The 12,831-nt window shown below is 37.1% G+C and overlaps 1 protein-coding gene across 3 annotated transcripts in view; it reads right to left on the reverse strand.

Annotated features, from left to right (window-relative positions):
• LOC131048000 (uncharacterized) overlaps positions 1 to 12,831 on the reverse strand; it is a 114,249-nt gene that overhangs the window by 2,215 nt on the left and 99,203 nt on the right. For all 3 annotated transcript variants that reach the window (XM_057981824.2, XM_057981825.2, XM_057981823.2), the window contains exons 5-6: positions 3,733 to 3,895; positions 827 to 1,194 (exon numbers count right to left, since the gene is read on the reverse strand). In XM_057981824.2, the coding sequence (XP_057837807.2) occupies positions 827 to 1,194; positions 3,733 to 3,895 (531 nt within the window). The remainder of the gene's footprint in view (positions 1 to 826; positions 1,195 to 3,732; positions 3,896 to 12,831) is intronic.

Genomic DNA, 12,831 nt, shown 5'->3' on the forward strand with positions numbered 1-12,831 from the left:
TAAGAGCTTACTTAAGATGCCAAAAATACCCTTTTCATAAATTATTGGAGTGGGAAGAACCTTACATTTCCCACGAGTTTGCAATTATATAGAAATTAATATTAACTTCCTGGTAGCCTAGGCAAACTTCCTAATCTACTGATGTTTGACTTTTTGACTGGGTCGCCCAAGTGATAATTTTATTTTTCATATAATTGCAAACACGTGAAAGATATAATGCTGCGTTGGAGTGATTGAATAAATTCAGCCATTACAAGGATTTTTCAAAATAAGAAAAGACCAAAAAAACATAGATAACTTGGGACAACATCCATGATAACTGCCAATGCAGAGTGTGTTTAATGAATATTGAAACCCATTAACGATAATTAAATTAAAATTATAAATAATTACTAAATGAAAGAGTTGGTAGCTTCTATTTCAGGGTATGAACCATGTGGTGCATAATTATTGAGACCACCATCAACCAGATATTCGATTGCAGTGATTCAATGATTACTCATTTTGATGTTAGCATCAATGTTGCCGCAAAAACAATGCTTTCTGTCCAGATATATATTGGTGGGAAGAGTGCTATCGAAAGCGATACAGTGAGCCAGACTAAATATTCTCCCATGAGTTCGCTATTTTTGATATGTAACTCCCATCAGAATGTGTCACAAATATGTCTTTGCTGCAGTTTTAAAAAATATGTTCATGGTAATGAAGATAAAACAAGAAAATATAGAAACACATGAATCTACAATATAGTCAACAAATGCTTCTAAAGACATGCATAAAAGGAAATACCAAAAGAAATTAAGTCAAAAAATGATGATATACCTACCCTGTTTGCACCATGAAGAGATTTAAGTCAATTGGATTTAGCAACAATCCCATTACTTTGCTTTCCAACATGTGCTTAAAATCTGTTTTTTCAAATTGTACATCATATCCAATTATTCTCTTGTCTTGACCCACTGACAATACCATCTGCTTTTGCCGCATCCCAGCTACACCCATCACTGCAGAGGTGTGCAAATTCCGATGCAAGGCCTTTGGCTCCCAACCCCCATCATCCTTCTCTTTCTCATTCCACAAGACCACAGTATGATCACATCCCCCAGTAGCAAAGCACACACTATCCCAAGGCATAAATACAATACTGTTCACAATACCTTTTATATGAGGCTTCTCTTCTAAGAAAGTCACCTTCTGCGAACACGAAAAGAGAATTGAGTAAAAAATAGCACCTATACCTTGACTTGCATCCATAATTTTACTTTATTCTAGTGAGATTGAATTCAATACAAGTAATCCATAAAATAAAATAGTCCACGGTTTAAAAGTCCATCATATTAACACAGTTTAGAGTGTTCAGAAACAATCTCATTGCAAAGTGGATTCATGACATAGCCGCTTACCTGTTTTCTGCCTAAATATCAGTACTATTGCCTGCTCTGCAGGTGAGTTGTTAAGCGAGATTTGTGAATAATACAATAGGGATTTTCTGAATTGAAAAGTCTAATGTGATAAATGTCACAAAATGATGATACAATGAGATGTTCAGTTGGAAATGTAAAACACGTGAAAGGGCACAAGAAGTGTAGAGAACAGCATTAGTGTTACAAGCTAGGGTTGCCGTTGCACCAAAAGATCGACCTATCAATGCCCGATACAACCACGATACTTATAGAATCCACAGGAGGCTGTTAAACCATGTCGCGAATCTCCGCGAGGGACGCTGGCCCACTACCAACAATCCCCCTCCCAGCGTCACTCGCCGCGGCCTGCATGATTTGAACCTGTGACCAAGCTTTGATACCACTTGTTACAAGCTAGGGTTGTCATTGCACCAAAAGATCGACCTGTCAATGCCCGATACAACCACTAGACTTATAGAATCCACAAGAGGCTGTTAAACCATGTCGCTAATCTCCGCGAGGGACGCTGGCCCACTGCCAACAATTAGCACTACAAAAGAGTAGATGGATCTACAGAAAAATTGTTATGCCCCTGACTGGGCTGTTTCTTTTTTAAGGTTTTAAAATACTGGCTTTTTAAAGTTGAAAATCCTCATCAGTTAAGCATTAACCAGTTGTAAATCAGGTCCATATCCTATAATTAAAATACCCTGGGATTGATGTTGGCATAATAGACTCTCGAGTGATTACTCACCCACCCTACACATTATTAAAATTGGGTGTCTGAATAGAGGATTCTACACTACCCATATATATCCATTGCATCATTTTCATTCTTTCTTATTTAATTAAGTATATTATGTTCTGGGGAATTCACCCCAATATCTTCCATTTATGTTTACGATCTATTGAGCTTATTTGCATTTTTTGTCAATTTTGAGATACAGGAGACTTCATTTTTTTTCCTTAGCTATGCTTGCCTTCCACAACCAGCTTGCATGATTTTCAATGTGGTGTTTTATGATGAACATTCTTAGCTATCACAAATAAGCAGGGAGATCACAAGGCGTGCTGAATTCTAGCTGCATCCTTTTGTAACTAACATCTATGCATCTAATAATTTCATATTATTAAAAATCGAAGCCTACTACCTTTCTTTTTACTATTACTTAAAAATGCATTCATAGTAATTGATTAAATTTTGAACAAAGTATTAAATTCACAAAATATAAATACCAAATTACAACGCTACACCAAGGATGGCAACTATTTTCCCTTAAAACTACAATGAGCCATTTTGAAATCACAGTTTTCAATAAGTGTTAGTGGTAATGAACATTTCACTGTAACTCCCATGGAAGCTTTGCAAACGTTATTACTCTTTGCTTATGGGTGTGGATTCTGTGGAGGTCATAAATGTAATTCTTGTTTTTCACATGCCCAAAGGTCATGAATTGGAGTGTGTACATGGTAGGCTTACTCGAATACAATAGTTTTCCTTTATATATGGTCCTAATCTGTGAATAGAAAAGATCAAGCCATCATAATTGTCTATCAACACAGAACATTTGTTGTAACTGATCAGAAAACATCAACAAATGACAAGTTCAAAATATCAAAGCTTGTCAGGTTGCAAAAAGAAGAAATTGGCAAGAAAGATGGTATACTAGTCATAAAGCAAAAAAGAGTTAACGGTGCTTTCTCATTAAAAGAAACAAGAATTTCAAGATGGATCTAACCGGATTTAGTAAATCAAATTGCAAGTTGAGCAGCTGCTGAGCAAAAAGTAAATTTGTATAACACAGGGATTAAGACCTTTGTTGCAAAATTGACTGCTGCTCAAGTTTCTTTTACTTCAACTGGTTCTGCTGTTTCAGTCTTGTCTTGTATTTTTCCTGGAGAAATTTCTGCTGTGGCTGTATTATTGGTTGTAACCTTTGTTGACCTGTTTGTACAGCATTTTCTTGCAGTTTTTAACTGCAATCTTTTCTATGTAAATGCATTTTTTCAATATAGAAAAAAAATGTTAACCTACTACATAGTTGTTGTGTTGAACAATATTCAACTTTTTGAAGAAAGTAAACCTTATAGCTCTACCTTATTCTTTTTTCTTGAAAATGCTTTGTGAGTGTAATATTGGGTTCTGAAATTACAGCTTTAAGAATGGACTGAATAAGCTACAATTCACACTTGGAACATTCCATCTAGAGCATTCTAATTCAACAACCACACACATCTAATCAAGGGCAGCCCACCCAATTTAAACTTGGGGGCCATATTGTCATTCTTAGCATTTAGAATAAATCAAAATAAAAAGTATTTGTTTTACCTCAGCTGCATGCATATTAATAATAGATACTTGATGATCTCCACCATCAGCACTGTAAGCGGCAAACAACTTTTCTCCATCAGGATGCCACGTGATGTCCTCAGGCCACCTTCTTTGCCCCGGTGATACAGATTCTATAGTACTAAGCAATTTCAAAGACAGCCTGGAAAGACAAATAATATTGTCAATAGAAAATAGAATTAATAACATAAATAAAGCTCAAAGGAATTGTGCCCTATGTTTTCCCACAAAAAGTTATAGAATTTCATATAAAAAATTTAGTAAAGATTTGTATCAGTTTCTTGACCTATTATGTTGAAGTTGCACAACTTCATTTTATTTTTAGTGATTTCATTCCTTTATTTTGATTTCCCAGAATGATCTCCTCCTACATATTCTACAGTAAACTGATGTATTCTCTAGTCCCACTGACCTACTTGTGGTCATTTGTAGACATTAATATAATTACTCTGTAAGGCTGATCAATATGATCAACTGTAGAAAGATAATGGGACATTTGGCAGAAGATGCATGAATCAAGACTATGAAGTTACCATAACACCAATAAGTATACCATATGGAATTTTATAAGGGATGCCTATTGCCTCTAACAAAGTCCCCAATGACCATGTCACATTGACCTAAGAATCAAAATAACCAATGAAAATTTGAAGAGTATAAATGTTATAAGTCATCAAGAACATCAGGTTTTCAGTCCATGAAAATGAGTAAACAGCTTTTTGAAATGAAAAAAAAAAGTTATCTGTAGAAGATTTTGCCTCACCATTTTGGCTCACTCCATGATCCATCATTGGAATGAAAAAAATAGCCTGTTCTGAGTTAGTGATTTGCAGTTGCACCATAATTCACATTCATTCATTAGAAGAGAGTAAGGTGTTAGCAGCTGAAGACTTGTGTTCTGAGGTTGTGCTTGACATTAATTTTAATTTCTTTATAAATGCTTTAGAGGCATCAAATCAACTAAAAATAGTACAGGCTGGAAGAGAGGAATTTCACATTGCTGACGGAGATTGGTATTGATTATGACAGAATACCTTCATAAAAGTTTCTCCTTACTCTGGAAATTCGCCTATTGAATGCAAATAATTTGGAGATAGATGCATGCAAGTACAAGGTGCTGTAACAACTTTATGAGAGGTTACCATGATTAAGATTACTATCATCAATTATATTATTCCTGAAAATGTAACACCCTTATCATGTTAAACTTGAAGTAAATCTATCGTTTGCTGTAATGTCCCCTTTTGGGATTACCCTAGATTTTGCCCTAGAATCACAAGTTCAATTAAACAACAGGTGTAATATAGTTAGAATTTTAACTTTACCAATTAACATGTCTTTAGCAAGATAAAACCCTGGAATAGGTCCTGCAATCATGTTAGATAGCTTATAATTTCTCCAGTGTTTCAATAAGGGTTAGGGTAACAAATACTTTGCTCCTTCGTTTAGGGATCAATAAACACAAGTTGATGCTGAATCAAATCACTGTATTCTTATGCATCGATGCAGATTCACGAGTCATCGCTGCCTTAGAGAATCCTCTCCTTAACCATTTTCATACGTAGATGCTGTGTATACACCCATCTTGGTATCAATGCGGGGTCAGATTTATGTCTGGGTTTAATTTAAGTTTAAGAAAATTGTTAAGTCTTGAGACAAGACAATTTTCTTTATTAAAGATGATCCAAGAACTCATTGTCATGGCAGAGACCTGACATTTACTTTGCCTGCATTCCAGACTTACAATTAGTGTTGCATACAATTGTATTGATGACATTGCCATTCAAAAAGTAGTCGATTTCATTTGTCTCAGTTCTAGTTTCTATTTTGTTTCCACAGCCTGAAGACCCCAAGATTGATGATGATACACTTCATTTTTTAGCACTGTTCTATGACTTATTGGCTTTTGTAGATCCTTTTTGGAGAGGTTATAAAAAAGACATATAAAAGCCAGTTTCTGTATGTTTTCTAAATAGAGCAAAAATAGAAAACTACACAAAAACTTCAAATATGTTATAAAGTTACGATTTTATTTTATCATGCAATGTCACAATTCTTGATTATGCCACAATTGGTATTTGAAGACAAACTCAAAGCCAAAAGGTTCTTTTACATTATCAACACCAGTGGGATTTAGTTGTGAACATTATAATCTGCTGCCTTTTTTAAATTTATAATGTGTTGACTACAATTTTTACCTTTATCTAGATTTAGATGAAATTTATCATTTGCCTATGACATCCAAAAGTTAAAATATCCTCGTTCAACATGAAATTTTGAAATCAGATACCGCTAATATCAGCAATCTATTCAGAAGATGCTAGACAAACACATCTCTTGGGTGCAGCTTGTGTAGGGCTGATCTTGCATGAAGGCAAATTTTGAAAAGGAAAGGACATGCCCTAAGGAACTTAATTCGCAGATTTAACGTCTCTTAAAGCCTACATTCCTTTACATGTTGTTCGTGCTTTTTTGCAAAAAACCTTGCACCTCAAAGACATTGATCTTGACAAGATCACAATGCTAATCTTCTTGTTCACTTCCGATCTATTTTGGATTGTTTGGAAGCTTCGAGGACTAAAGAGAGGATATATAGTCTCCCCAAAAAGATTTCTTTGGATGAGGATCTCACATGGCTTAATGTAGAAGAACTCTAACAAGTCCATGCACAAGTTATAGCTACTAGAAAAGATAACAAATGGATGGTTTTTTATAACCAGAGGGCAGTGATTCGCAGTTTTCCCTACCCATTTCTCTCCCTCCCGCCCCCACCCCCCCAAGAGGTTGTCATGATCTTGGTCAACAAAAATACAAAGATAGGTCTCTCTGTATGAATTTGCCAACTTTCCATCACTTGCTCAAATTGTAATAGGACAATTTGGTCCACACTAGGTACCTTCCAAGATATTATCTCTTCACCATATCTTAATCTTTATTATTGAGAGTCTGAGACCCATGAAGCCAAAAATACTATTGGGTTTTTGCCTTCAAAAAAGTGGCACATAGATAAGGTGGTGTCTATGGCTCAAGTGATATTCCTTGTCTTATTCAAAACAAATTTTGTTCTATGTTTAAACCAGTCGCTCTTGATGAGCATTCTAACTACATTTGGTTTCTTGTCCATAAGGGCCCACCCTTTCGAGACACATATAGTGTAGCTTGTTACAACCCCCAGCTTCCTCTACTTTCACAACACATGCAAATGGTGACCCATAGCTTAATCTTTAACTAGAGATCTCCCATTACTCTTCTCTTAGTGATATCATTCTCATGGGAAACTTTAATGCTCATACTAGAACCTACGAAATGCTCATACATGATTTTGTAAAGGATGGACATTGTATGCAAGAGCTGACCCTTAAGGAGTTTGCTTCGCAATAAAACTCCATATGGTGCCACCTAATTACTACACATGGGAGACATCTCCAATCAAGGGGATCTCATGGTTTGCATTTCCTCAATGGATTGCCTTATTTCCATGACTATTATATATTCACTTACCTCACAATGGGTGTATGGGTGAGGTGGATTGTGTTCTTACTAACAATTTTCTTATCTTCCACATCAATGACTTCTCTACCACACTATTTAGGAGATGAAAATAACTATGTTAAGTCAAGAAAGGTTACCAAATATATATTGGAGAGAAGTAGATCAAATAGTATACATTTTAAGCAAAGCTCAGATTAGGCCAAGGCCTGCTAAGACTGCATATGAGTTATATAAGTTCTCTTTCCTCTAAATAGCCAGAAAATTCAACCCACTGAGCACGCTAAGATGTGTGGATTGTGTTCTTGCTAACAATTTTCTTATCTTCCACATCAATGACTTCTCTACCATCAACTCCACTCCACCACACCGTTGTGACGTATTCACACATCGCCCCATTGCAAATGGGGACCCCCACTTTTTGCTTTCTTGGGTTAGCCCTTTTGGTTTTGTTGTTAGTCGTTTTAGTGTCTTAGCCTTTGCATTTAAGGGATTGAGTCAGGTCGATCTCCTCAAGAGGTCAGGTCAATTGAGTGATTAGGGGTTATTTAGATTTACATCAAGGACAGAGCGAATTCGCCTTAAGGAGTCTGGAATGTCATCTTGATCCTCAAATGTCCTGAAATTTGGCTAAGTCTGGAATGTCATCCTGATCCTCAAATTTGACTGTCTGGAAAATTGAAGAATCCTCCAAAAACTAGATTTTGCATTATAACTTCAGGAGGTCCGAAACCACTCTCAAACATCCTGACAATATATATGGAATATAACTTAAAGTATCTTTCTTCTTTCTTATACTTAAATGTTATATTCCATATATGAATCCTGATGGAGAGACTTACATGTCAATTTTTGCTCTCGACCCTTCCTAAGGCATTTTCAGGAGAGAGGGATTGAAAGGTCAAGTCTAAGACAAGGCTAAGTGAAAAGGAGTATGAATTGAGCTTAGAGGATCAAATTTGCTCCTAACCCTTCCAAAGGTACAGGAGCGAATTCTTTCAAAATCTACATCTCACCTCCAGTTTGGGTGGAATCCTTGGTTCAAGAACCTTGCATAAGGAAGAATGACCTCATCCAAGCCTTAAGGACCTATGATCATGGTTTGAGCTAGTTGAAATGAGTAAACTTGATGGATTTATCCACAAATGTCAAATTCGCTCCTGACCCTCTCTAAGGTGCAGAAGCGAATTTCTTCTAAAAGTGTGTTTTCCCTCCTAGCTTCAAGGGAAATTGATTCATGAAACCTTGCCCGAATATGAGAGATGCATGGTGAGAGCTTGCTTTTCCGTATTTAAGGATGAATTTGCTAGGTTGAGAACATACTGCGAAGCCATGCTCCTGTTGCACTACCTGAGAAATCATGTAAATTCATGTACATATGTCGCTTATTTGAGTCGTGTCAAGTCTGGGAGTCTTGTATATAGCTTTAGAGTAGGTTTTCCTTTCGTGTGTTTTAGTTAGGGGTCTTTTGAGCCTTGTTCTTAATTTGCCTTGAGTCATTTGATTCATGATTCTTTAGTGGCTCAGGTAGTTAGTCGCTAGTTTAGTTCGTTGGCTTTTGGTTTGCTTTAGGTCGATTTTCTTTTGAGTCGGTCGTTTGCTTAGTTTAGGTGTCTTGAGTAGGAGCCTCCATTTGTGAGAAGGGCGTCTCTGTTGTTTTGCTCACACACTGGCAATATCTCCGATCTTATGTTAGATTCATTTCTCAGATATCTATTCATGAAGTGCTTTGAATCCGAGGTTTTTCCTCTCCAGCTTTATCATCTGATCAGGACTTGTACTTGACTTAGGAGGGAATCACTTGCTGTGTCTTGATGTCGTCATCTGTTGATTACTATATCTTTACACATTAATAAAACTCCGAGTCATTATGGTTTTCAGGCGAAGCTGTGATTAGTGAAAAATCCAAAATCTTGCTTCAGCGCCACCGCAATCCTCAAACCCTAGTAAGCTTCACTGTTTACGAGCCAAAGGCATTGACGGAACGAAAAAGCAATATCAAAAGAGAAAAATGAGAAAATGAAAGAGAAAAAATAAATTAAAAAAAAAATGAAATGAAACGAAAATGAAATATCAAAATTGGCTAATGGGAACATGCGAGTAACTCCATCGGGGATATGGACGCTCGGCTGGCAATGGAGCAATGTTCGTGAGATTGTGGCAATAACCTCGTCGGGACTATGGACGTCTAACTGGCAACGAGGCTCTATCCAAGATGCTTATGAAGTTTAGATATACCACGTAGCCAATCACAGGGGAATCTGAAGATCATAGTTGTCTTGTCGAGAGGAATGAATACACTTGCACACACGTACGTAATCAACGACTAAGTATCTCGATTCGAGTTGGGATTCTCCTTCCACTTTGAGTACATTTTCTAATCTCTTGATAAGTTGGGTTGAATTTTCCGGAGGTTCTAAGTGGCAATTGAGTCTTTATCTCTGAAATGTTCAGGAACATTTATTCAAGGTGGCGCTAGATGTTGTGACATATTCACACATCGCCCCATTGCAAATGGCGACCCCCACTTTTTGCTTTCTTGGGTTAGCCCTTTTGGTTTTGTTGTTAGTCATTTTAGTGTCTTAGCCTTTGCATTGAAGGGATTGAGTCAGGTCGATCTCCTCAAGAGGTCAAGTCAATTGAGTGATTAGGGGTTATTTAGATCATTCCTAGGGTGTTTTTTGTGTACTATTCGGTCGCACTTCAAGTTGCTAAATCAAACCTTGGTTGAATGCATAATATTCTCCTAGGTCCCATCCCTTACATCAAGGACAGAGCGAATTCGCCTTAAGGAGTCTGGAATGTCATCCTGATCCTCAAATGTCCTGAAATTTGGCTAAGTCTGGAATGTCATCCTGATCCTCAAATTTGACTGTCTGGAAAATTGAAGAATCCTCCAAAAACTAGATTTTGCATTATAACTCCAGGAGGTCCGAAACCACTCTCAAACATCCTGACAATATATATGGATCATAACTTAAAGTATCTTTCTTCTTTCTTATACTTAAATGTTATATTCCATATATGAATCCTGACGGAGAGACTTACATGTCAATTTTCGCTCCTGACCCTTCCTAAGGCATTTTCAGGAGAGAGGGATTGAAAGGTCAAGGCTAAGTGAAAAGGAGTATGAATTGAGCTTAGAGGATCAAATTTGCTCCTAACCCTTCCAAAGGTATAGGAGCGAATTCTTTCAAAATCTACATCTCACCTCCAGTTTGGGTGGAATCCTTGGTTCAAGAACCTTGCATAAAGAAGAATGCCCTCATCCAAGCCTTAAGGACCTATAATGATGGTTTGAGCTAGTTGAAATGAGTAAACTTGATGGATTTATCCACAAATGTCAAATTCGCTCCTGACCCTCTCTAAGGTGCAGAAGCGAATTTCTTCTAAAAGTGTGTCTTTTCCTCCTAGCTTCAAGGGAAATTGATTCAAATATCTTCTTATTGATGATTTAAGGTAAGAAATGCCATGTTACAATGAATATATATCATGTATTCTTAATCATCTTTTGTTTTCTTTGTAGATCAAGAAGGTCGGGCTAGAAGGAAGATCAGGCCGGGACAAGGGCGACCTCGTTGAGTTTCATCATCATGAAGTACACTTCAAATGCATGGAGGACTCAAGGTGCTTCTAAAGTGTTGGAAGACTTCAAGTGTTCAAGGAGTTGCAAGCTATCCTCAAGATCTTCATTTTACCACATGGAAAAATCACAAGATGATAGAGAAGAAGGATTTTACAAGCACTTCAAGGCGAAGTATGCTACCAGAGAAGAAGGAGCGACTTGACCGTGAAGAGGCCTCATCAAACACAGGAGGGTCAAGGAGAGGTACGTCATCCATGAAGTACATCGAGGACATAAGAAGATCAACCAAAGTCAGTGCAAGGGTACGTTGAAGAAGCAAATAGTTTCAGAAGAGTTAATCAAAGTTAGCTTCTCATCATCATCACATTGAATATCAAAAAAATGCAATGTTCCTTGACCAAGCACAAACGCAAGATAAGGTGGCATCCCAGTCACTGTTCCTCCAGTCAGATAGCTCCACCTCAAATATCTTCTTATTTATGATTTAAGGTAAGAAATGCCATGTTACAATGAATATATATCATGTATTCTTAATCATCTTTTGTTTTCTTTGTAGATCAAGAAGGTTGGGCTAGAAGGAAGATCAAGCCAGGACAAGGGCGACCTCGTTGAGTTTCATCATCATGAAGTACACTTCAAATGCATGGAGGAGGACTAAAGGTGCTTCTAAAGTGCTAAAAGACTTCAAGTGTTCAAGGAGTTGCAAGCTATCCTCAAGATCTTCATTTTACCACATGGAAAAATCACAGGATGATAGAGAAGAAGGATTTTACAAGCACTTCAAGGCGAAGTATGCTACCAGAGAAGGAGTGACTTGACCATGAAGAGGCCTCATCAAACACAGGAGGGTCAAGGAGAGGTACATCATCCATCAAGTACATCAAGGACAGAAGAAGATCAACCAAAGTCAGTGCAAAGGTACGTTGAAGAAGCAAATAGTTTCAGAAGAGTTAATCAAAGTTAGCTTCTCATCATCATCACATTGAATATCAAAAAAATACAATGTTCCTTGACCAAGCACAAACGCAAGATAAGGTGGCATCCCAGTCACTGTTCCTCCAATCAGATAGCTCCACCTCAGCATGTCTAGATTCAATGTACCTGACTCACCAGTGATAACACAAATTCCGAGGCACCTACCCCTGACATCTATTGGTCCATTCTCATGAAATGTAATTTTATCATTGGCTAAAGGAGTTTGTTATAACAAACCCTAATTAGGGTTTCTATCTTGTAATCCTAGCCATTGATTGTAAATCAATCAGAGCCATTGAAATGTAAGGAGCTCTCTATATAAGGCTTTGACTCTTCATTTGTAAAGGTTAATAGTTAGCTAATAGAGAATAGTGAATAGTTAGAAATTAGTCAATAGTGAATAGTCAGTAAAATAAAGTAGCAATTAGAATAGAATAGGAGGAAAAGGCAAGAAATTGTTGCCTAAATTGTAAATGAACTCCATTTTCATTGAAATTATGGTGAAATGTGTCGTTTCTTTGCAATATGCATGGTCTCTTGTTGAATCTTCATTTTAGATGATGGTTAATTAGATTGAATGAAGGAAGTTATTGAATGCACTCGCGTGGAATCTGCCTAGTCCAAACCCCTAGCCTCTTGCTGACTGTAAGTGTGCCCTGTGTGGTCAACTAGCATAGAATGAGCTTAATCTCAAGTCGTTACGTGTCTATTGTTCACGCATTAACTTGAATGGTGATCAGTGTCTGATGGTGTACGATTTGAATATATTCGAAGCATCCCTTAGATGATCGCACTGAGTTGGTGTCGGATTGTTCAATCTGATGGTGCATCCCAGTCTAGTAGGACTCCATCTAGTTGTTCATCCATCTTCTTGCATTCTAGGTCTTAGATTAGATTCTCCAAACTTTGTATCTTTTGATATTTCTTTATCTTCCAACCAGTAGATAGGATTCAAGTTCCAACAAATTAAACACTCCGACACTCAAACGTAAGTCCCCTTGTGATTCCAGCATAATCACATTAGACCA

Source organism: Cryptomeria japonica, chromosome 10 (genome assembly GCF_030272615.1).
Source record: "Cryptomeria japonica chromosome 10, Sugi_1.0, whole genome shotgun sequence".
Lineage (NCBI taxonomy): Eukaryota > Viridiplantae > Streptophyta > Pinopsida > Cupressales > Cupressaceae > Cryptomeria > Cryptomeria japonica.